The 27204-nt window shown below is 34.0% G+C and overlaps 1 protein-coding gene across 7 annotated transcripts in view; it reads right to left on the bottom strand.

Moving 5' to 3' along the window:
• Positions 1-27204, bottom strand: part of LOC126827506 (E3 ubiquitin-protein ligase PDZRN3-B) — a 275931-nt gene that overhangs the window by 56202 nt on the left and 192525 nt on the right. For 4 of the 7 annotated variants that reach the window (XM_050556908.2, XM_050556909.2, XM_050556915.2 and 1 more), the window contains one exon: positions 9152-9378. In XM_050556908.2, coding sequence (XP_050412865.1) covers positions 9152-9378 — 227 coding nt within the window. Of the gene's footprint in view, positions 1-9151; positions 9379-12265; positions 12378-24987; positions 25093-26495; positions 26596-27204 lie in introns of those variants that run through there. The other 3 variants (XM_050556912.2, XM_050556913.2, XM_050556914.2) reach the window with 3 other exon arrangements.

Raw genomic sequence — 27204 nt, 5'->3', positions numbered from 1 at the left:
TTTATTTTATTATTCAAGCCGAGCTAAAAATCCAATTGGTGAATATTTTGCGTTTGATGAAAAAATAACAAACTATTTAAAAAAGTTAAATTCATTAGAATATCATAAATGATCAAAAACAGTCAGTGGCATGACAATGTGGGGGTGCGAGGGGCCCATTTCTATTTCTATTCAAAAATTCAGTGACTAATGCTGGTTATAACATTTCTTTTGTAGGTTATTACATATATTTCATTTTATTACTTTTTTCTGATGAAACAACTATCATCACACCACTGTAACCAGTCATCATCCTAATAAAAATTCGAAAGACTTCTTCAAATACTAAATCATCCCACAAACAAACTACACTTGACCCCAGCTTTAAAACTTTCCAAACAATTTACTTATTTTAACCTCAAGTCCTCCATCAATCTGATAACAAATGATAGATTCTGAAGGAGACTATGAGTTCATCACATTAACGGTAAAACAAGGACAGGTTTTAACAGTAAATTTTAACATGTATGTATAGATGGCAATCATCTAGTGTGTCAGACTGTAACTGGAGTCGAATTACTTCAGTTCCCATCATAAACTCATTACCAATTTGACATACAGGGGACTAAAACACTGAAACAAGCGTGGCACTTCAGCTTAAACTCATGTCAGTTCAGCGTCCAAGCTACTTGTCACTTTATGTAGCGTGACTCTCTCTCCATCCTGTACATCTTCTTCTCTCACTCATCTCTTTAAATACAGACTTGAGGTCAATAGGTCAAGTTAGTTTACAGGGATATTACATATTGCAATGATTACATTACAATAACTTTTTGTTTTGAAAACAAAATTTTGCTAATATTGTATAAAAACATTTACAAGGCCATATGTGCATATACATGAATGATAAACGGTACATGAAAGAAACATACAAACATAGTTATAGGAACACAGTGATATAGTTAATATAACATAGTTATTGGTACACATATAGTTAAAATAATATAAATTATTGGTATATAAAAGCTCCTAAACATTTTAATAGTTCTACATTATGATTAAATTGCTGGAAATCGGGCAATTCATTGAAAGTTGGTTCTTGTTATAAAATTATTCTCTAAAAAATGTATTTTCTTCATTCTGCAAGGTTTTTTTTGCAGGATGTTAGATAATAAATTTAATCCTCTACCTCCTAGCATATATTACATAATCGATCTTTTAACATCTAATTTACATATATTTGTGTGCTGTATGGAAGACATTAACTGAAATATGGGTTTGATTAAATTACATGATTGTAGGATCCTTATTAATATTGAGCGAACTGTGTAAGTAGAATGGAACAATAAAACATGTAAAGTTTCACAAACTACGAAGCATGGAGAAGTCCTTTACTGATTCCTAGAACTGGAAACAAGGAATAAAGCTGTGAAAGAGGAAAGTAGGTCAGTTATTTACAACAATGTGTAGAAATGTTGCCATGTGGTCAAAATACCATCATTCCATTTATAATGACTTTCACAGACCCAGGAAATATTGGCACCATGAACCTGACATGGGTGCCCTCCACTCTTCCAGGCTGTCAAGAATTACCATTGACATGCTGATTTAATGGCTTGCCTCCTTGACACTCACTAAACTTACACAATGTTTATTTTTGTAAATCAATGCCTGAGTTGGACTTGACTTAAGCTGAGTCTAGGGATAATTAATATGGTAAGGAGAGAGACAGAGAAGGATTTACTCGACCTTGAAATGTCCTTGAAGTCTCAGCCAAGCCACCTGTCACTTAGGTTTTTAAGTGCTGTCTATTGTGAAAACATGTCTGTTACAGACCAGTCCCATTCATAAAATAAATATAATAGTTTTAACTATTATAACATCAACAACAGACGGAAACTTAATTTAAAATTGCTTCATTCTTTTAAACTTTTATTTATTTTCTTTTTGAGATAAGTTTTAAAAAATGAAGCAATATTAAATTATGTTTATTATAAATATCTATCTTAATGTCATTGTCAGTGACATCACTTCGGTGCAAGCAAACGTTAAATAAAGCTTTTTTGCATAGAAACTTTTATGTGAATAACGTGTTAAATGTATTGTAAAAGGGGCAATAACTCTACAAGTTATTATTGAAAATAGCAGTAAATCAAGAAGGTTTTGCCTTTCAATCAGATAACAAACCAATTTAAATTTCCGAAAGATTTGCTGCATATAACGAGCTGACAAGATTTTGTAACAAAGGCGAATAACTCTGCAAGTCATTATTTAAAATCATGGAAAATCAATGGTGTTTTTCCTTTTAATTGGACAGACAGCCAATATAAATTTCAGAAAGATAGGTTAATAATTGCAGCCTAATAAGATTTCGTATCAATGAGGAATAACTCTGGATGTTATTTCCGTTCAGTGGTATATAGACAACCAAAATAAAATCGAATCATAAGGCTGAAATTGTCAAACATTGTAAGAGATATCTTCCTAAATAAAATACATCAAAAATTGACCGTCCGGTAAATTTCGCAAGTGGAAGCCTTACTCTGAAAATGACTTAAACAAAGCATGCAAATGAATGCTGTTCAAAATTGTAACAGTAATCTTAAATCTGTTTATAAAAAAACTTTAGATCTTAATTAGGAAGTCAATTAATTTCTTGTCAGTCTTTAACTTTTTGTTCTATTATTCTCCTTTGATATCTGCCGATCTTATTTTGTTTTGTAATTGAGACATTATGCGAGCACCTATTCTCAATAACAAAAAACCTTTATTTGATTGAGTTAGATCTAATTTTCTATTTCAATTCGTCAATCATTTTGTCAAGTTTTTTTCTATTTCGTTTTAAATTGTTTCAATTTATTTTCGAAAATATAATTTAGGTTTTACATTGATCACTGAATTGGGTAATTGTTTGGCAAAATGAGCTGCAAATAAAGTCAAATAAATTTGACAACGGATCGCGCAGAAATGATTTTGAGTGATGGGAAGCCATGACAGGAAGACACACTTCACATTAATTACGTCATGCGTGGTTATTTGAAGTTTTCGTGGGATTCATGAATAGTTCGACAGCTAAAGATGCTGGGCAAAGAATTGCTAAAAAAATATCAAACACTTGGTCGTTAGCGTGAAAAAAACGTGGATATTAGCGGTTGACTGCTGACAATATTTAAAGAATCGTGTTTGTCATTTGACAGGTAATGATTGGTTGGATTACTCACTTCTGTTCATTTCATTAAAGTGTCTGGAAATCGCACAACTAGCAGACAACAAACGGAGAAAAAATCTGACATCTCCCAAAAATAATGGAGAAGTTACGATTTGGGTAATTTATTTTGGGGGTGAAATGCATTCTCATCACTCGCGTTAAGAACCCCTTTTACTCCTTTGACTTTAAGTGAATTTCGTCATTAAAATTATTTTTTCTCAAAGCTATTTTCTGGTTTTATTGATGTGTCTTACTGTAACAGAGGCAGTCCGGGTAGTCGTGTGAATTACTTCCCCTGAGACTCGCATCATTTAAATTGTTCCACAGAGCAAGTCATTTGGTCTGTCTTCAATGCTTTCTATTCTCTACAATTGACAAAATCACAGCCCAAGAAGATGAAATTGTTGTAGAAAATCTATTGAGAGTGTCGTTAGATACCATGGAAGATTTTTAATCATTTAGATTTAATATAACCTGATGAGAGATAGAGATAGAGAGATGGTGTTTCACATCCACTTGACCAAACTATACCATTTTGAGACTAACATATGCAATTATTATTTTAATAATTTGATTGTGCGTAGGGATCTTTAGCATAGTGAGGAAACAGGAGTACCTGGAGAAAACCCATGATGCTGAGCAGGCGACCTTACTCCTTGTCACGTACAATCTTGGGATCGAAATTACACCAATGATAAGACTGTATGATCTATACCGTTCACATTAAACTACTTGACCACCACCCTGGTGATTCAAAGAGCTTCTTTACTGGGCATTTTTCATCAAATGAACAGGTGTGTCTACACATTCTTCAAAACCAAAATTCAGATTATGGTTAACCTGCATTAGAGCTTATTTTGGGGAAGCTATTTTAGGAAATCCTTCTTAAGACATATTTCCCAATTAAGTGATATTCTGTGATAAAGTCAATTTTCCAATTAAGTGAATTACTAAAAAGTGAATTTCCCAATTAAGTAATATTCCCTATTAAGTGAAAATAGTGAAATGTGGTTTAACATCTTTGGACTAAGTCTGACAGACATAAGTGTGATCTTACACCTCTTTGACATTGAAATTAAATAAGAGCCCCAGCCAACCCATTGAGTTCCTGAAAGGGTTCTTGATTTCTAATTAAATATGGGATCCAAAGTCAGACATAAGTGCGATCTCAAACATGTTAGAAATCGAGAATATTTAAAATCTAAAGCAAGTGAATTAAGAGACCAAGCCAACTCATCCATTGAGTCAAAGATACACAATATAAAATATTCATAACTTATCGATATGAAAATTATATTTCAATGAAAACACAATAGTAACGATTTCATATTATTCACAAGTCAATGAAGTACATCGTTGTTACACCATACTGTATTACATTATTATTTTTAAATAGAAAAAGCTGTGGCCAACTCCCTTATCATTTTTTTTTCATCTAGTGCAATATGCTGAAAAATATGGAACAGCTGTGAGTCGACTGACGAAGTAACATCTAGTTTCCAATAATTGTAGAGCAACTAGTTCTCACCTGTCGGGCAAAACATGAGTTGTATGCACTTAAAATACCTTGAATAATACTCGGGAGACAGCCCGCAACCTTTAACTGCACCGAAATCACCCTTCACAACTCTGCGAAATATTCCTAAATTAACACCAATTGTTGTCTTCGTCCATGTTTCCACCAACCAACCAAACACATCCAAATTCTTTACTCCTGCACATTGCATCAGATGTTTCTATTGTTTATTCGTTTCTGCGACGACAGACAAGAAAATCAAAGAGAGAAAAAGATGGCAAACATCTTTCAATTGAACATTTTGAAATCATTGCACTGCAAAATATTTTGACACGAAGTGTGACACTGATCTTTAGAAAGTAATCATATGGTCCACAGATTTACATATGTTTGGGAACAGGGTCAACTTTGCATCGCTCCAAACAGTAAATTCGTAATCAGAACAAGTATTCATCTGTATGACCAATCCTGTTATAAAGATCCAGATTTAGAAAACCTACATGCAGAAGTTATCACCAGAATATTTGTACACCGAGTTATAAATTAAATCTTGTCGACAGAGCAAATTTTGCATTGCTCCAAACTGTAAATTTGTAATCAGAACCGTTTGACCATCGTTTTCCATATCAAAATTTAGAAATAAAACTACATGAAGAAGTTACCTAGGGCATCCACCAGAAATATCAGTACACAGGGTTACGAATTATATACATTGAGTAGGGCAGACAAACCTTCAGCTTATCATAAGGTCAAGATGTAAAATAAAAGGAGGGTTGGGGACTGGGAGGAGTTGGGATATCAGTACGCATAACTCAGATCCTCAAATCTTATGGTTTTACCTGACGATGAGTACCGGACATTTTGAACTTTGTGCAGGATATGTAGTAGAAATATCATTAAAAACACAGAAGAAAGACAAAATGTGCCGGACAAAATTGCCTGTACCAGAGGAATTGTACTTGACATTGTCTGTAACAGATGCCCGATTTCCTGGCTTCCCTATAGCTTATAATATCTCAGTCTTGTGGATTTCTAGTTGACTGTTATATCTTGTCTAGTATACCTTATAAGACAAGCATCAGACAAATCTTCTTTTTTTAATTTAAAGTTTCAAAGCTTTAACTACCATAATAGGACTAGAGTGGCAATTTTATTACGGCAATTTTATTACGGTTAATTCACTACTTGAAGTAGAAACTGCGTCATCAAGTAATGAAGCAGCTGAGATATGTTTTCGGTGAGATAAATCTTGAGTACCGTTAACCTGGTATTTAATCAAACTCAATGGTTAATGTATCTCGAACAGGTGTATCAAATACACCCTCCATATTTAATATTTCACAAAATAACATTACTCTGGTAACACCTAGAAGGCAGTAGGCAAGAAGAAATTATGAGTTTTGTGAGAGAGAGAGAGAGCGAGAGAGAGAGAGAGTTTAATGTCCACAATAATACAAGCTGGCAGAAATTGATTTCAATATTTCACTCAATATTTTGCTTGTTGGACTCTTTAACAGTGGGAAGAACCTGGAGGACTTGGAGAAAATCCAAGAGGTTAGGTATGTCACGGACATTTTCAGGCACAAATTAAGGCTGTCAGATGCAATCCCTCTCATTTTATTTGGCACTGATTGGTCTTTTTTTATATTTTGATTGATTTTATTAATACATATTCATAACAAAGTTCGAAATGTCAAGTATAGTTCAGGTAGGCCTACAACTAAAGTCATTATTTCCAGGCATGGGCACATGCTTCATCCAAACTCAGTGAAAATCTTCTGACATTCAAGAGGTTCATGGTATAAGTACTTATATTCCCCTCCAATGATAACAAAAGTGCCACAACAATAGTGCTGGATAACCTCTACTAAACATTATCACTAAATGTCTATATCAATTACTATACTGGATGATAAAAAAACTACATCTGTTTGGTACTATCTTGGTCGTATATTATTTTAAACAGGGGTTTTGGTGACTGATATCTTAGAAGGAGGCACTAAGAGTGACTCCCTAATCGCAATGCCCGCTACACCTACTTTCAAATAATCTTATCATGAGTCTCGTGTTTCCATAAATATGGCTATCTCGGTTGTAAATATTTACAGTAATTTATTTGGTAATGGAGATACCGAATTGATAGTTTTGGCCTGATAATCACTTGTTTTTATATTTCCTTAACATTTATTAGGGGTGTTGATCCCCATTGTATGTTAATAAAAAAAGTGCTGCATCTTAATGTCACCGATCCTCAACAACCACGGTGGTCGTTGGTTGGTAGGTATAATGTCATCTGCTTCCACTAATAGGGTGATATCACAGACAAATCCATGGTGATCTTCTTTCTTCTACTTAAAATGGATAGAGCCAACCAAGGCATGGCACAATGCATATGCGTAAAGAAAATTATTAATTGTGTGACATTCTTGGCTCAATAGCAAGTGGTATAGGGTGTTCTAGAAGGGTTATTCATACCCTACCTTGTACATGGCACCTTTGTCTTTAGCTAAGTTGGCGCAGGAAACTAAGATGTTAAACCTCATTTCATTTCTAGCTAGTTGAGGATCACAATTTAAGACACTGACTGGACTGCACCATTGGACTGATTTGATTCTATTAATGGTGAGTGAAATCATCCATATAGTCCAGCATAATTTTTGTATTAGCAGACAGCCACACAGGGTATAATTACACACTATTTATGATCGGTCAGTATCAGTAGATATGAACGTCCAGCTGTTTTTAAAGATACTGTACAGACAAGACTAGTCATAAAAGTCTGCTTGGTGAAGATATACGCCCATGATGGTTGATGGGGGAACTAGAGAAATTAGCAAGATGGTCAGGTTTTAAATGAAGATGAATGAGAATGTAATAATAATTATATATCTAATTTGAAAATGCATGAAGAACATCACCAATTCTAGACAATCGAAGTATATAATTTCATATATCTATCTTGAAACTGCCAAAATCAGACAATCATAAACAGCGATCCTGCCCGTGAAAGTTTCAGGGGGGGGGGGGGTTGCAGGAGGTGCAGAGTATATAAATTTAAAATTTAATTGAATCAAGAGAACAGGGTTTAATGTCTTGTCAACACAATAGGCTTGTTTCTTTGAGACATATTAAGTTGGTTTTTAAATTTCTATTTCTTGGGTTATATGTGAAATGTGATTTTGTCCAGACTGTGGCATTATCAGTAATATGACCCACTCTTCTTCAATGGGTGGACCTTAGTTTTTGATCTCATCTGAAGGACTATGCATACTATCAACCACGTCAGTGCCAGACACGATGTTGAAAGCATTCAATTTTATAAGAAAGCAAATGCCACTGATGCAAAACATTTTTCTTCAATTAATAAAATGTCAAATATTCCTCTACATTTCAATGTTAATATCAACACTTTGCCAGATTGTGATCTGATCCAAAAACAAGCCAGTCATCCTTAATCAGTAAGGGATCAGAAATTCTTTTTCTGTAAGATCAACTGGTTAAATCAGTGTCTCCTTGTATAGAATATCGGATTCAACCACAGCTAGAAAGATGAACTAAGACAGGTTAATGGATATAGCATGATTGTGTTGGATGACACCAGAGTAGAATCCAAAGAGAGAGAGAGAGAGAGAGAGAGATGGGTTAACATGGAGAGAGAGAGAGAGAGAGAGAGCAAGAGGGAGAGATGGTATTAAAAAGGTGTTAGTGTGATATTTGATACTTGGTGTGTTACTGGTGATAGATCAGGTTCTACTGATTCATATACAACATTCATCAACTGTCAAAAGTGGGTAAAAGAAACCAATTTAGTTAATTTCTGTTCCCATGTTGCTTGAACCCTTCTATCAGTAGATCTATCCAATAACATTCAGATGAATCATTTATCCTGTATAACACTGTATTAAACTGCTATTTTGTACCCTCTCAAAAAAAAATATGTTTGTATCACACAATTTAGCAGGACTCCTGAAATCTGTTTTTGTGGTATTTATGACCGTTTTTCAAATGGAAATGATTCAAAATAAAATCATACTTTTCTGTGACAAAATAGCTAATTAGTTGAAGATAGGAATATGCCATGCATTGTGCTATGTATGAGGTACATTTTATGGGGAGGTTGGTGCTAGAACCTATTGTTAATTCGCTTTCAAACAGTCAAGGGATCCTTTAACGGTTTTTGAAAGGTATAAATATCTGTGTCCTGTGTCTTCTATCATCAGTGGTGTCTATTTTACCAACTCTAATGTTTTGGCATTCAATCAACTGGCAAACAAATATGGCAGTTGTGGGTATTGAGGACCAGGCACAATACATTTTAGTAAGACAAAGAAAATACATTTCATTGTACCTATTGCAGTCATGTGCAGTCAAATAGAATATGTTGTAGTACTTGATAATTATAAAGAAACGATTCAAATTAAATAAAATAATTTTTTTTTTTAACTTACCCGTGCACATGTTGCGGATAAAATGAAGGAGGTGGAGTGGGTGGACGGTTATAACAATAAAAATCCTCCTCTGTCTGCGTTCCTATAGATACTAACGTCGGTGATCTACTTTTCATCTTGTTTTTATTAGCACGACGTAAAACTTCCACTACTATCGGTTCCTGGGCGGAGCGGAAAGCATCAACAGCTTCCTCGTGTGTAGAATTAGACAGATCCTGGCCATTTACCTGAAAACAAAGGAAGAATTCATTCAAATTTTGATAAAAATCAAATCATACTTTGTACAGAGATACCTGTTAAAACATCTGCATTCTGTCAATTTTAGATGGTAAATTATAAATATAGCAGAATATCACCAAATGCAGCAGACTAGATCCACAATAACGCTCACATAAACTTTTGAATATCTGAATTTCAATAGCTTTTCAAGGCTATGCGACGGATTTTTCACTATTTGTTATTTGATGTCAATTAAAAGTAACAGAATTTGATCTGTTGATGGTAAAGTATAAATACACCAGAACATGACCAAATGCAAAATTAGAATTCGAATAGTTCTTCAAGGCTAATCTACATTGTAAATGGTTTTTCATTATTCAATGTCAATTAAATCTATGAAACTTGTCTTCTATAAATTTGTTTACTTTAGTCATTCTATGTAATCAACTAATGTACAAATAGAAACAAACTGATATAACTATGAAGGACTCCTTGACAAGAAGCTGGTTGACCATATGAAACAAACTGATATAACTATGAAACACTCCTTGACAAGAAGGTGGTTGACCGTATGAAACAAACTGATATAACTATGAAACACTCCTTGACAAGAAGGTGGTTGACCGTATGAAACTGACCAATTTCTGTACTGACCATAAAGATCATTTGAATTTCACATGTGACACTGATCTGATCCATATTTTAATGTCCTAAATGAAACTTTCACACATTTGAATCTAGGCTTCTGTCAGTGTGCATTATCAAAGAAAATATGATAAATAATTGAATTGTCTGCCCCCCGTCACTGATCCATATTTAAATGTCCTAAACGATCAGTGAACCTTTCTGATTTGAAGGCTTCCTCCTCCACTGTATATTACCAACGAAAATAGAATACATAATTATCTGATTAGTGTACAGCCCCCACACTTACTATACATCTGATGAGATATCAGTCTACATATTTACAACATCTTTACAAAACTTTACTCATAAATAAATATTGAACATTTGAAATCATTTCAAACAACAGGAATTATCTTACATGAATAACTATAATCTCAAATTCCCTGCCCACGCTTATCTCTCAATCTCAATATAACCCTAACCCGCAACCAATAAGCTAAGACACAGTTCATTTAAGATAGATTAACATTCCTATTTTAAGCAGCTTTTATTCTTAAGTCATATTATATTATATTATATTAGCTCCATGATGCCAGTGAATTAATTGAATATATGGTGATATTAATATCTCCCCGGTAAACGGATATGAGAAGTATTCAGCCGATTATAAGACAGTCCATAAGCTCTAGTATAATTATACCATATATAATTAGTCAATCTTATTTTCTATATTTTATAACACTATCATATCTCGCTGTTGTGACCCTTTTAATCATGTCATCTGCCAAAGTAGCTTTAGCTTCTAAAATCCAAGTCCAAGTTGCTCTATCATTTGAAATAAAGTCCAAGTCTGTCTGTTCGTTTGTGGGGCTTTATGTCTGCTTCCACCTAAAGTGATATCGCTGATAAAAAGGTCTTTAGAGGTGCAGGACAGGGGGCCTGACAAGGAACAGTTGGTATTTTTTTAAGAATCGGAAGTAACCCTGAGATCCCATGCACACATATTCAACAAATAGTAGATAGAAACTATGCTGTCTGGACAAAAAATTCTTCATAGCACACTGCATGGTGTATACCTATCTTCGGTAGTCAAGTTTGTGCAGAAAAGTATGACATGAAACCACATTAAATTCAATACAGATTTCAGGACACAATAATTTCTGTTTTTTACAATATGTACTTCCTTGAATCAGTCTGTTGATCAGTATATACCAGTTAACAGAACAGAACATGAACACTGACATCAGAATATCATCAATATATCTATATAGTCCTACACAATGACAAGCACACTACCTAATTAAATAATTGTTCCAATTCATCTGATCAATAGGGGCAAGTGTAATATAATTACAATGAAATAACATTATAAAATTAAGTTTTAATGATTCTAATACAATTGATAATATCAACATTATCCAGTGGAAACAACTAGAATCAGATCACAACCATACGAGTGAGAGAGAGAGAGAGAGAGAGATTATCCTGCAGAACATAGAGGTCTTGTTACATAAAAGCTAGCATTTATAAATCTTGTCACATAATTTTAAGATCTAAAATGGACACATTAGACCACTCGGCCACTACCCCCCAATTTCTACTACAAACAGTACCGGTACTATTCACACATAAACCATCAGTCTATATGCCAAGATACAAGACTAATCAATTCAAGATACATCCATTTTTCAGAAAAACTTTCCAACTTTACATTCATCGATGGATGACCAAAGGTTGTTTTTTTTAGTGTTGGAAATTCAACTATTTTCCAAAAATATTTTCAATTTTCTTTGCAAATAATCAACAAGTGTGTTTGAGGTTTGGGTAAAAACTTTTGAAGCTGTTCTTTCTTTCCCTAGTATTATAAAGTTGATTAATCCTAATCACTTATTCAATATAAAAACAAAAACTAAAAACAACAGTATGTCCTATACAAAGCTTTGATATTAACATTTCATTTTCTATTCACTTATCCATCTACTATGCTCCACAAACATGACGAGTACATTATAATATAATATGAACAATGTTGCTATATTAAACAATATATTACATTATCTTTATTAGATAATCAGAGAGTCAAGGAATTATCCATCTACTATTTTCCACAAACATGACGAGTACATTATAATATAATATATGAACAATGTTGCTATATTAAAGAATATATTCCATTATCCATATTATTACATAATCAGAGAGTCGAGGAATTTAAATAATTAATATCCCTAATTGCATTGAAAACATATTATGTCAAAGTAAACTTACGTTTCATCCATTTCCTACTCCCTGCGAGTGATTATAAGTACATTATGATATATTGAGTCCAATTTGAACAATGTTGCTATATTAAAGACTGTATCATATTAAACAAGTAAGAGTCTCCCGATCAAATGCCGTTAGAATGAGAAAACAAACGGCTGTTGCCAAGTGCCATACCATGTTTCAAGTCTGTTTTATGACTTATTGATGATTCCTTCCTTTCACCTGCACGTCAATTTCTAATCACACTCATAAATATTTCTCTTTGATGTTTGCCTCGGATCAGAGTTATTTCCACGTGTAAGAGATATCCCCACAGGGAACGACAGCACAAGTATAGCATAATACCATCATAATTCAATCCCGTGTTGTGTTCCTACCCAACAGAACTCTGTACTTAGTTATTGTAACAGTCGTCCTTGATGCCGTCTTTGTTTGCGTATCCAGTCTGCAATCTTCGTCCAATTGTTTTATTTTTATTTCATGTATACCATTAAAAGTCAGTTTACATGGCCCACTTTTCCAGCACATGTAACGAGGGTATTGATTAGTTGGATAAACAAATTGTTGAATTAATCACAAAATAACAATCAACTGTTTCAATGTTCTTGTTTTTTTTACAGCAATTAAGGTAACAATTTTCTCTTTGATCTGCCTATTTCGAAAAAATTAAATAATGTTTGCAATTAATTTTCGTCTTTTTATCTCTAGATGAATCTGTAGAATTACAAACCTTATTATAATATGAGATACAAACACAAGTTTAATTTTGTTCATTTGGTTTAGGTTTTTGTTGAGGCATTAAATTTGACTATATATTTAAACCTATAGCCAATGATAAGGCTACATTCTTAAAAAAAAAACACCCCTAATCCTTATCATGTACCGGTAAAATTGTGGGATGAAACCTGTCTGCAGATCCATGACCTATATACTCCCCATCTCCCTCCAATCCCCTCTTTCTGTGTAAAATAAGAGAAAAAACCCCACAGAAACTTCAGGTCCCCTCAGAATTATCCCCACTCCTTGGCAAAGAAGATTGCGGGATAAAGCTGCAGCTTGCATAATATAGACGAAGGATGAAAGACTTGTAGTGAAACAATGCTTTAGATTCACGCTCTAGAACATTTATCACATCAATGATATGTGCTCTGAACCACAAAATCTATGCACGTGAGATTCTCTCCAAGATTTAATCTATTCACGGTAACCTTCTTTGATGATTTCTCTACTATTATAAAATTTTAATAAAGTTAAGTTTGCTTTAATTCAATTCTCCTCAGAAACTGAAAATCACATTAACTAACGATTCAATTGTTACCTTAGGGGCAATGTGCATTTAATATACTTGTATCAAAAATTGAATTTGAAAAATCTGTAAATAATTTTAAAATCCCATGACTAAATATGTGTTTATTATTGATTTACATTATTTCTTAAATAAAGCTCAAGTGGCCACCTTGTCGACTTTAACAGGTACTTATTATTGAAATACAGAGATAAAATTGAGATTTAAGGTCGGTCCTCCTCATACTATCCAAATAATTTGGGGACTAACATCTGAAATATCTTTTGAAATGAAATTACATATGAAATAGGGTTTAACATCCTACTCGACCACTCAACCCCTCCACATATTCACAAAGAGCTAATGATGATAATCTGATATCAAATTTGTGATCGATAGATAAATCTTTTGAAATTAAATTACGTGAAATAGGGTTTAACGTCCTATTCGACCACCTAAACCCTCCACATATTCAAAAAGAGCTAAAGACGATAATCTGATATCAAATTTGCGATAGCCAGATAAACATTTATCCTTTTATTCAGTTGTTATATTTAGCTTATATAACAAATTAACAATCCATTAACCTTTTGTGAGGACAGACAGTCTTCCGATCTCTAGGTGTAATAACGGTCTCGAAACATCATCTAAATCAAATTAATTGAATCCCTTGAGTCCAACAATTACAGCTTTTTAATCAACAGCAGGCATCAAGCTTCACTGCTAATTACTTTCCTAAAGTTTAAATGTATCTTTGTTTCTTTGTCTTGTTTATCAATTGGGAGGGACCTTGGGTCTCCAGAGGCAAGGAGGGATTAAAGATCCACCTGCTTACATGTTTTTAAAATGCATGAACACAAACATTAATGCACAATCATGTTCAATTATTTGCATGTCAGGCTACACAAGCAGCGAGTTATTAACATTGGATCTATTTTTGATCTTGAAATAAAATGGGGTTTAACATCTCACTTTTCTGCACCATTTGGGCTAATGAAGATGGCCATACGATGTGCAGTGTTTTATGCTGGAAATTTTGTCCTGTTTTGATTTTCAACTGCCACAGGTTCATCATTTCTTCTGAACAATTCAGTGACTTCTTCGCTCAACACCACCATCAATTAATTCCTGCTTATTACTGAGCGATGGTTCAACTAGGCTTCTCTAGTCATTATCAAGCAATTTATTGCTATTGGCTGGAAGATGACTATGGGATCAAAGACCACCAGCACAGTCACCATCATCCAGTCATTCTCTTATAAAAGTACATAAAAAGAAACTGTTAGCCTTGTGAACTCCTCAAATGAAAATAATAATATTTAGTTATACTTTTTTGAAATATCAATATTCATGCTAGACTCCATTTATTCCGATTTCTCTTTGATGAGTAAGAGGAATATAAATTGTGTCTTTGGAGAGGAATACTTCCAGACGATGGTGTGACAAAGCGATATTAAAGGAGAGAAATCGCACAATTTATTTCTAATATTTATCAGGAACCTTTGTGAGCGTGATGTGACGGAATGTATTAATATATTTTAATTACCTTCCTGACTGTGGTTTTACCCCGTGCCCAAGGAGATTATTGATGAAGCTGATGTAAGATTAAAACAAGCGATTGCAACTTTTGTTAAGAGAAGAGTGGAAGAAATAAGTTTAAGTGCTGTGTCTCAGGCGAAGTTGGCTGATTAGTTAAAGGATTTATGAGAGGGGTTATTATCGAATATTGCGATGCGTACCAATTATCTAAAGGTTAACGAGAATGTGTCTCTTTTTAATTAGCTGAAATATTTCAATTATTACTAGTTTTCCTTTGATGTAAACACAGCTAAACTTTCAATTGGCTACAACTCTTTTGTACACATGCTTCTTTCTTCTTATGTGTAAACTGCCTTTGGCATGCTAACATGGTTACAGCTATAAATGAGAGAGAGAGAGAGAGAGAGAGAGAGAGAGGTTTTAACTTCTATTTGACACAATCTAGATAGATCATTTCGGGACTAACATACAGTACAATTTTATTTCAGTAAATAGCTTGAGCATAGGTGATCCAATTCCTTGTCACATATAAGCATTTGATCAAAACCAGGCCTCTAATTGACTCAATGCCAGACCTTATAATCTAAAGCTCACACAACCACCCATCTGATGATCTCCAACTAGAAATGGATAATAGAAAGAAACGGTGTGTACAAGAATGAATGAATGAATGTGATCAACACTATTCTTGTGAGACTAAAGCAATGGATGGGAAGATAATTGTCAAGATAGCAGATCATGATTCCAGTCATCTATGCAAGTCATGTGTTTGATCGCACACTTGTACAGAGTGACTTAGCGATTAAGATGTTGGTTAGCTAACCTGGAGGTCAGGTATAGTCATTCGGATGGGATGAAAAACAATGGTTCTGTGTACACATTGGCGTGCACGTAAAAGATCCTTTGGCAGTTAGAATTCGATATAAAAGTAGGCACACTGTATGGCGTATGCCCATCTTCCTTAGCAGAACAGTAGGATGTTAAATTTCATTTTGTACATGACAAGTAATAGGGTTGTAAGCCTAACCTTGTGGGTTTTATAGAGGGTACACAAACATGTGAACACACACTTCTAAAGAACCTGGGGGGTTGGATGGCCGAATGGTTAGCATGTGCGTGCTGTATCATAAGGCCTGTCAATGAGTCAACATGCGTGGTTGCCTGTCCAGCCTCGTGGGTTTTCTCTGGGGCCTCCGGTTTCCTCCCACTGCTAAAGACCCCTATGCGCAAGCGAATTATTGAAATAAAATTAAACCATGTGTTAGTCCCGAAATGACCTGGTTTGTGTCGAGTGGACGTTAAACCCCATCTCTCTCTCTCTCTCTCTCTCTCTCTCTCTTCTCTCTCTCTAAAGAACCTGTGCAAATCATTGAAATCAAAAGTACCATTTGTTAAACTCTCCCTATTTATGTCTCTTGGGGTTATTTTAAGCATTCAAATACTTCATGATAACAAACAATCAAATCAAAGTTATTATAATAGACACATGGCAACATTGTATCAGTTTCATTGTCAATATTATCAATATCTTTGCTTGTTCTCTCCAGGAAAAAATTATAACAATCTTGTCATTTTTATCATCAAGTCACAATAATATTGCCATTTTTCTAACAACAATGTAACAAGTATAATTAACTGAAACTATGTTTGTAATATTTGAACTATTTCTAATGGATTATTTGCATTCCATGGTTATTGCAATTAACCTGCTGGTCGGCTGCTGAGATTTTTTTGTTAACTGATAACTCAATGACTTAAGATTGATTTGATTTTGAATTGAGGAAATCAAGTTTAACTGTTTGATTCTAATTAAAATTGTTTAAACTTCTGACTTGATCTGTGCATTGTTGAAAAGCAGTCACAGAGTCTTGGCATACAATTTAGAAACGAAGTGAATGGACTTTGATAATGGAATAAATCAATCATTTTGACGATAATCTGTTTGAAATAATGACTTTTGTACACTGTTTTAATGTGTATTTTAAAAGGGGTCACCAGGGAATAAAGTTTATTCTCAACGTGAAATTGTCAAGAAGTGGTATCAGATGTTTAAATAAGGCCACAACAATTTGATTTATTGTTCTTCTAAACAAATAAAACTTTGGTGCTCTCCTCACAAGCGTTTAGTTTAAATTGTTATAAAACATTGTTCAAAAGACTTTAGTAGTTATTTATTCTTCAAGACTCATCAGAATCAAAAGTTAAATCGGTCTGGTCGAAGCACACCCTGCCACATGTATTATAAATTATATTAATCGTAATTCTATTAGAGGAATAAAGTGCACTTATAAATTTTATCGTAACCTTGTCAAGCAGGTACAGGTAAATCAATTATAATTATTCAAAATTCTTTGTCGTCAAGCTTTGCGATAATCCAGCCCATATTGTGTCGTATTCTCTCTATTTTACTTCATTTTCTATCGCTTTTTCAATACGGCACATAAAATCGTTACACGTTAACATCTGTTGGGTACAGAAATTAGAAAAGACCTTATTAGGATAGCAGACTTGCGACATACAAGAAACTTTGTTACAGATGTTCTCAGAGAACTATTCAAACGTTCCATATATGGCAACCAGTCTTGTTGATCTAGACTGAAATCTATCGCAGGTGTTTTGTGGAAGTTGTGGATAAAAATGTTTTAGTAAATACTTGAAAAGATTAAGATATGGGTTTTATTGATAATATTAATATGTTATAATACTTGTATTCGCAGGTCAGTCGGTGTGTACAAGTGTAGCTGTAGTTACACAATATCACCTGCTTTGTCATTCTCCAATTTTCAAAGGCCTATTTCTTGGTAAAAACCTTTGGACTTTGTTTCTTTTCGTATAAATATGAAGATATAAGTACACAAGGGACACCACTAGCTACACAATATCACGCAAAAATCCACCTGCTTTATCCATAATCCAATTTCTATTCTATTTTCAAACTTCTATATTTTTGTAAAATTTATGTTCCCCAATCCCTATACACAAAAGTACATCCGATTTTGAATGAGCTTTAAAATAAAACAGACGCTTAAATGCACAACAATTCGGTTCTCATAACCCTTTTTAAATATGAAACTATCTTCATATTTATGTTGTTTCCCTTATCTGCATCGTATTCTGGTCCAGCAACTACTCAGTTAACAAGTTTTGCTGACCCCTACCTACCTTATCCCTATTTCTACAAAATTCATGTATTGTTTATAAATTCATTTTATTCTGCACTCATTCTATCAATTTTAAAAGCCAATCAAAATGTTTTTTGATATTTCTGAACTTTACTATCACTAGTTCAATAGATTTTACTCAACTAAAAAATAGATAATGCCTATAGGAAGCAACGTATATTGCTTTTGTATTGTAAATCTGTCTTGATATTTTTTTTTTAACTTGGTCTATGACGGATTGGATTTGTAAACCTGCTATCCACGATGTATGTTTTTTATTGTAGTGTATCATATTATCATACGGTATGGTATCTTCTCACTTTCCTATCTTATGATGACGGTATGAAAGGGCCCACAGTGGTGGATTTCACCATCAATCATCATAAAACCAAAATACCTTTATATCTGAATAATTGCTTAAAATATTTTGAAAAAGAAATTAAAATCAATGAAGTTACAACAGAAATAATAACTTAAACAAATGAGAAATGGTATCAAGTGTTCTGTACTGTAAATCATACGAAACTATGGCTTGAAAACTATTTTCATTTCTCCGTGGGTAAAGTGTGGCTGCTGCTCTGATGTGCTGTAAATATCCATTTCTCTTCACCTAAGGTAGAGCATATTGAACACAACTCACACACCCCCCCCCCCCCCCGCCGAAAAAAATAACTACTTCAAAACCATGTTTATCTACTTCTTACATTGATGACCTATCAGTTACTATAGTTACAGTTGTCATTGACGTTAATAAGGAGCAGGTTACTCTAAATAAGAAAAAAAATAACAGCCTCATGTTACACGTGTGTCTTTCTAATTACAGAGAACGCGACATAGATATATAACGAAATTAGTTTCTATTTTATAAATAATTACATACCGATCCTTCGTACTGTGTGTCATTATACGTCAATATGTTTTCTGGTCGAGATATATAATTACGCGAATTTGTATGACAAGGTATAAATTACCTTCTAATATAATATCCCATCTATCCAGGATTATTATTCGCGGAAGATGATTCGTAATATTAGGTTCCTGGTCGTACTTTTTCACGACACCTTAAAGTATAATTCGATCCAAATTACATTTTCTCTCTCATTTCCAGTCAGAAAAATGGTCTGAAATTATGTTTCAAAAATAAATAGCCCATATGTTTGTTTTGTAAAGTCTGGAGACATAGATTGGTAGTTATTTCTACAGCTGCTGTCATTTAGTGCCATTGTTCAAACAGACAGATAGATCCAGACAAAATCGGGAAGATGGAATAAAATATTTAAACACTACTCTGTTAAATTCAACTTATTTCTATAATTTATGGAAATGAAATGGGGATTAACGTCCTACTGTTCTAACGAAGACAGGCATACACCATACAGTGTGCTATGAGGGAAATTTTGCCCGGGCAGTGGCACTATGGCCTACTCTTATATAGAATTCCAACTGCCAAGGGATCTTTTACATGCACACAAATGTATACACAGGACCTTGGTTTTTCATGTCGGAAAATCCTGATGAACTTTTTTCGGCCAATGCAGGGATCAAAACATACCTCTATGCATACCTCTCAACATGCAAAACCATGTGAAGCAACATTTCAGACTGAACTGAATCTGGAAATTTTCAATTAAAACAAGCCTTATTTCTTAACTGCCACTAGAAGAATCCAACCGATTCTAACAAAAACTAAAAAGACCCAAAATTTATTTAAAACATAGTTCTACCTGTGTTTTGTTCGATAACTATGTGGGTTTCTTTACACTGCTAAAGACCCCCTACGCACAAGCAAATTATTAAAAGAAAATTGTAATAGTGTTAGTCCCTAAATGACCTAGTTTGTGTTGTATGGCTGATAAACTCTCTCTCATACCCTCCCTCATGCAAGACTCCATCTTTCTCTCTCAGCTGATCCTGCAAACTAAAGTTTTGATTCTAGATTTTCTAACATTTTTGCATTGAATTGATCTATGCTACCTATTAGAAAAAAAATAATAGGTTGACATTTCAACTGCCATACTTTATAATTAGCCAGATAAACTTAACATGTAATTTCACATTTAGCTTCAGGCTTTCAAAGGTCTAAAAAAAAACTTAAAAATTCTTCAGAGAGAGCTGTTGAAGAGATGAGAAATTGGGACGAATCTCGGTAAACATGTGATTGCTTTACATCTCTTTCAGTTCATTACACTAGGCATACAATCTTCATCTTTTGATGTGTTTCCATAGTAACAACATCTATATCGACAGGTAGCAATAAATCACAAACTCTTTTGCTCAAGGAGGTAAAAATCTTCAGCCATTTCCTCTTTAAAAACCAATCAGAGCTAACTATAAATATATAATATCTAGCTCTGATAAGAAGACATGTTTTTCACCAGTCAGATGATCAAGAGAAACACATTCTCAGCAAAAAGATGCTTTTGGCTTGAAATTAGAAGAGTATAATCTTCCTTAGGCAGTATAACAGAACTACTATGAAATGAAATGGGGTTTAACGTCCTACTGTTCTACTCCTATACTGGGCTAATGAAGACGGGCATACGCCATACAGTGTGCTATGAGGGAAATTTTGCCCGGGCAGCGGCACTATCGCCTACTCTTATATTGAATTCCAACTGCCAAGGGATCTTTTATGTGCATTCTAATGTATACACGGGAACTCCGTTTTTCGTCTCATCCGAAGGACTAGACAGTTGTCCTTGTCAGGTCCTCTGTTCTGCACCACTGACAAGGGGAAACCACGTCGGAAAATCGGGATGAACTTTCTTGGTGAATGCAGGGATCTAACACCCGACCTCCAGGCTAGTGAGCCAGCGTCTTACCCACCTAGCCACCGTGGCTCCCAGAAGAACTACTATAAATGTTTTAGCATAAGAAGAGAGAGATAGAGAGAAATGGGGTTTATTGTCTATTAGACACAAACTAGGTCATTTCGGAGCTAACATAATATTTCAATTTTATAACTCCCCCAAAAAAGCACAACAAAAAGTTGCTATGTGAACTTTTGATGTAATCAGAAATGGTACTAGATGTTCTAGTAAGAGTTAGCCAATATCATAGTTAGCCAGTTTCCACTTGGCAGTTTTGCAGAACAGATGACATGGCAAGGAAAAGTGTCCAGTCGTTTGTATGGGATAAAAAACCAAGGACCTTTGTATATCATTGGCAAAATGTTAAAGACCCAAGAGTAGGCAGTGGTGCAGCTGTCGTGGCAAAACTTCCCTCATAGCACAGCAAATAAGCTCCATTGTATTTTGTACCTATCATTTTAACTAAAACCTATATTTTTTAGACAATATCCTACATTGACTTCCGTTGAATCGACAAATTACCATTGAAATAAATTTCTTATCAAGTTAAAAATGACAGCTTATCCCCAGAGGACAGCCGGTAGCAGAATTTAAACGAGTTTAGCAAGCTACTTTACGCTTATCATAAATATTTACGCTTTTATTCAATACCTACACTTCATTTGAAAATTAACATCTTGGCCTAGATCGATATTGACGGCTTGCGGCAATTCTACCGAAGCAAACAATATGCTTTGTGAATGGAATCAGCCTCTATTGCCATGTTTTTATTTAGATCATCATTACTTGTAACTCGCTGGAAATCAATTCTAGAAAAATCTTTATTTTTTGAAAACAGAATTTCTCTGTTCAATTGACTATTGATAACTAATGTAAAATTCTTATCATGAGGGAGTAAAAAATCGAACTATGAAACAAATTTACTTAGAAAAACATACTTAAGACGAATTTTGAAAGAACCATTTCAGCATCTTTGTTTATAAGTAAAGGACAAGTTAATTGTTCAGGCTGAAGAATGTAATTGTTAAGATGTGTAAATGGAAGCAACACTCTCGCAGAATTCAAGGGGATTACGTCCATCTTGAATGAAGCGTGACATGATTTCACAAATCATTCACTAAACACAAACTAACAAGGATATTTTGGGACTGGCATATGGTATCTTCTGCAATTTTGGGTATCAAATGAATGCATACTACCGGTACTTAGAAACCACCACTTGCAGTGTGTGGACATAAGTGATCCCAAGAAGTAAAAGATAGAAATCTACAGAGTACAGAAGTAGTAACGTAGGCATAATTTGATCAGGTGTCTGAATTCCTTTCTTTTTTGCCTGAATAACAGAAGGCATCTATTTATCTGAATTTACAGATAAATGGGCTCAAGATAAAAACATTCTATCAATTAGAATATTAGTCTCAAATATTGATCCCCAGTATTTAAAAAATGTTCAGTGGAATAGACTGAAATGCTGTGATTATCAGAATTTCTCTGACCCTCCTTCTCCTGTGTCCCACTCCCTCCCGGCCTGTACGCCACTGATAACAGTACAGCTGTAGTCGGCTATAGAGTGTACTAACCAGTGTACCGTAAGATACACAACTAATGTAACTAGCCAAGAGATTGTAGCAAGATGTTCGATCTATCCGTTCCTATAGCTTTAACTACAGCTGAAGTTATTGATCTTTTACGCGGCTTAACCCACGAACCTCTGCTACAAGCTTACGGCTACTATATTACCTACTAAACCCTCCTTTAGCTTATTTACCCTCATCTTACTACTAAATAACGTTTGTCAATTTCATTTGACAAATCGTACACTAATGTCCTTGTCGAACAAATAGATTACTGGACCAAGAATTAGGTCTTGATGTTCCCGTCATAGTTATCTCTGATTAGGTTCTGCGAGATTGAATTTTACCCGTATTAGCTTCGTAAAAGATGGAATTAGGGTAACTCTAAATCAGGTCTAATTCTGATATGGTCAATATAAAATGAAGAATAGAAGATATCAAATGGGTTGTCTGCGATATCACAGTCGGTAGAAGCAGATGTTACCCCCCCCCCTCCCCACACACACACACACACACACAAACAAATGAATATTAACAGGGATACTTGAAATATTGCTGAATATGGGTACAGATATACATCTATACATCCTAGGTATCCTTTCTAGAAAACTTGATACCACTTGTAATCATCAGTCTGAAAACAGCTAACAATGTTTGGGTATCTAACCATCCATACTTGACCTGAATAGATGTATAACTATCTAAGTACATATTTCATGAATGAACACTTGATACCACTTCCCAAACCTAACACTATGTAAATTGTATTTATGAATCAATACTTTACAAAATGAAATAAACTTTAACCAAGAAAACAACACATTCCATATTATTCAATTTTTTAACCACTATATATCCAATATTTCATTAAGTTTAACCAATTTTCCATTGAATATTTTTACCAAATCCCTCATCTGCATTTAAATTTACAAAAGAAAGCAAATTGCAATCATTTGTGCTTGATAACGATACCAGAGCACTTGTCGAAGCCAGTAACTGTCCACCATACAAATTGTGCTGTAATTACCATCCAATATTTAGTTTAACCAGTTTTCCATGAAATATCATTACACTATCCTTCCTCTACCATCAAATAACAAAACATTAATTTGCCTTTAACATCCAGCTTCTATATCAACTGTCATTTCTTCATAACAAAATATACTTCAAAGGCTTTAAAAAAACAATCTACATCAATAGAAATGACAGTTGAACCCACAAATTTAGATAAATTGGGGTAGATGGAGTAAAAACCTAGGTGTTTATATACAAAAAGGTGAGTCAATAGATTAAAGAGATCACAGGTAAAAATTTCAGACAAATCTAGGCTACACACATTTGATTTTCTGTTCTTTGGGAAAACCTGTACAAAATTTTATTCTTATTTCTTTGGGGATAAAGACTAACAAAAGTACATGGTTATGCAGTTCCAACGGTTTTAGTTACAACTTTTTAGGTTTTGACATTTTAAACAAAACATCTTTCACATGATTCAAGTGAATATTTATTTATCAAGACCTTAGAGAACAGAAAATTAAATTGGTGCGGCCCAGGTAACCAATTTCCTGTCCTCTTTTATACCTGAACAATACACCTTTGTTTCACTACCTAAAGGTAATTTGGGAACAAGGCTAGTCCCGGGTCATCATGATGTAAATAAAAGATAACTCAACCATAAATAATCATAACATCCTTATTTAGACAGGTGACTTCAGGTGAAAATAATTAAATCACATCAAATAAAAAGAAATGAGAGAGAGAGAGAGAGAGAGAGAGAGAGAGAGTATTTGAGCCCTGGAACAACTAGGATAATGCATGTTTCAATCTTATTATCAAAGCTCAATCCCGACTAACATTTTCTCAAATTGATTATTTAAATAAATATCAGAATATCGAAAGTAGATCACCTCTTGACTTACATTCAATTAGCTTAAAAAGAAATTTTACCAGATTAAAAAGAGTCCCATCAAAGTGATTTTATCTAACACTTATATGTGGTGCTGGCTTATTTACATCCGCAGCAGAGGAATATGAATGTTCTTTGTAAATATTTAACATAATTGAATAGTCACAATATTGTAGTTTGCTGGGGGAATAATAATCTCTTAATTTTTGATCAGTGGTTATACAACATAGTTGCATATCATACACTTCATACATGTACTTTCATTTTCCTATCAAAATGCATTGGTAAATCTGTTTTGGAAGATTTATTAAACAGACTACATCCTGAGAAAAAAACACATCATTCGTTTCATAGGAAAATAATCCTCAGGAAATTCAGTCAAATAAAGTCAACACAAACAAATCAAAAACTTTCAGAAATACCAAATTCAAATAATATACAAAATCCTACCTTTTTCTTTAGTGCATGTCGTCTCCTAATAGGGAAAATAATCCTCAGGAAATACAGTCCAATAAGTCAACACAAACCAACTGGAGAAATACACCTGAATGTATTGGCTCGTTAAGTCAGGTGAAATGAAAAGGTAAACTCAGTCAGTGAGAGCTACAGGTAGTAATAGACCATAACCCTCCAGTCAACAGGTCAGATCATACACAATGATCTTCAATGACATGTGACAAGGCCATGTGTCCAATCCATTCATACAAACAGGTAATACTATAATATATGTTGATCATATGTTAATTGGATGCAAATATATTCATGGAGTCAGCATGTGTTGTTATGTTTACTATTGGAAAAATAAATAATAAATAAATAAAGTATGTATCAAAGTAAACAGTGAAGAGATAGACCAATATAACATGACAGGTACTATCCCGTTGATGAATTTTAAACCGCCTTTAATATAAATATGGCTATCCGAGTTCCGTCAAAAAAGTATGACGTTAAACCCATCCATTCATTATCCAAAGAGACTTCCTTGTTCAAGGTCTAAATGAAATGGATTATAACGTCATACCCTTCTATACTTTTTCTACAACACCTTCATTTCGTAGTTTATTGCCAGAAATGATCATGTGTCATGTGTCTTGTCCGCAGGTATGTCGTTTGGATGACTGTTGTGTGTGGTGTGGTCCTCCTGCACTTACTATTACACCACGACTTATATACTTGGAAATTTACAAAGCTAAAAATTTCTGTTCGCTACTTTTTGAAGGTACTCTTATTTGAAGCAAAATAATTGAAAAGAATCAATAACTCATTGAACTAAATTCAAACAATTTGGCTAGAATCTCCTTTTTTAACTAAGATTCACAATAAGGCAAAGATATTTTGGGAAAATTTAACAAGGCAGAATCCAAATGGCCGAAAATGAGAAGCAATCTGGAATAGGTAGTGATTTGAATACTAATGTCGTTTAATGTTAGAAATAAAAGACAGCCATAGAAATTTAAAGTAAAAATCAAATTTGTTTTCTTTTCAAAAAAAAAAAGTCTAAAAAGTTTGACTTACCTTAATCAGCAAAATGAAAAAAAAATCAGTTCACAAAAAAATCCAATTAATGTAAATTGAAACAACTGCCCTCAAACACCTCTATATTTGTTTCACAAAAATGTCCAATTAATATGAAATGAAATCCCCCCCCAAAAAAGCCCCCAAAAGAACATGGTATTTGAAATGTCTGAAAATCACAGATATCTATAAGTATAGATAATGTGATAAAATCTTGCTTGAGTGCTTAATCAACATAAATACAATTGAATTTACATAATGTCCACCCAATCATCAACAAATCTTCATTGGTCAATGGTGATTCCTCCTTAAAAAATGACCACTCTGGCCACTAAAAAACCTGAGCACTTTGACCACCAAAATCAACCACAATCCAACTGGAGAACTCTTCAAATAAACAAGAATTTAATAAGTAAATCCCCTTCAATGAATTACACACTTACTCTGATAAGGTACATTTAACGAGTCACTAAAGCTCTCTATTCTATACAAGTCAACTGTCGAACACGTCTATTATCGTCAAGCTTTTCCTTTTCATTGAATTAAAACTGGCGATACTACAATATCACCAGTCCACCATCACCAGTCGGCAACCAGAATCAAGTTTTAAAATGTCCACTGGCTAAATTCATCACTGTTCAATTAATTCAAAGCTGACCAGATCACGTTAGTAAATGAAAAGTTTCCTTCAACTTCATTGACAACATCATTGCAGGTTTTCTCTGTAGGTTTATTATGTCCACTGGCTGAATACACTCTACACTCTAATACATCAAAGTTGGCCAAATATTTAGTCTATAATGAAAAGTTTTTGCCTCTCGGTTCGTTTCTTCAGAGGCTATCTTTGGTAAATAACACCATTATAAACTTTAGAGTCCTATCTTTTCTAAGATAATATTCCACAGGGGGAGATGAGACATTTCATGTAAGCACTGCTTGTTCCACCAAACTTCATTGGTGCATCTTCACGAATCAAAACATTTAAATATTAAAATATATGGTTTCTAAGTTCATATGCCAAATGTGAGACGAGAGATTTCATGTTCCACCAATCCTTATTGATGTATTTTCAGGATTCAAAACTTTGAAATATAGACAAGATTATTCCAATTCCGCCACTCGTCCATTGCTTTTCTATCAAACCAACTGTTA

This window comes from Patella vulgata, chromosome 7 (genome assembly GCF_932274485.2).
Source record: "Patella vulgata chromosome 7, xgPatVulg1.2, whole genome shotgun sequence".
Lineage (NCBI taxonomy): Eukaryota > Metazoa > Mollusca > Gastropoda > Patellidae > Patella > Patella vulgata.
This window is presented reverse-complemented; position numbering and strand designations above follow the sequence as displayed.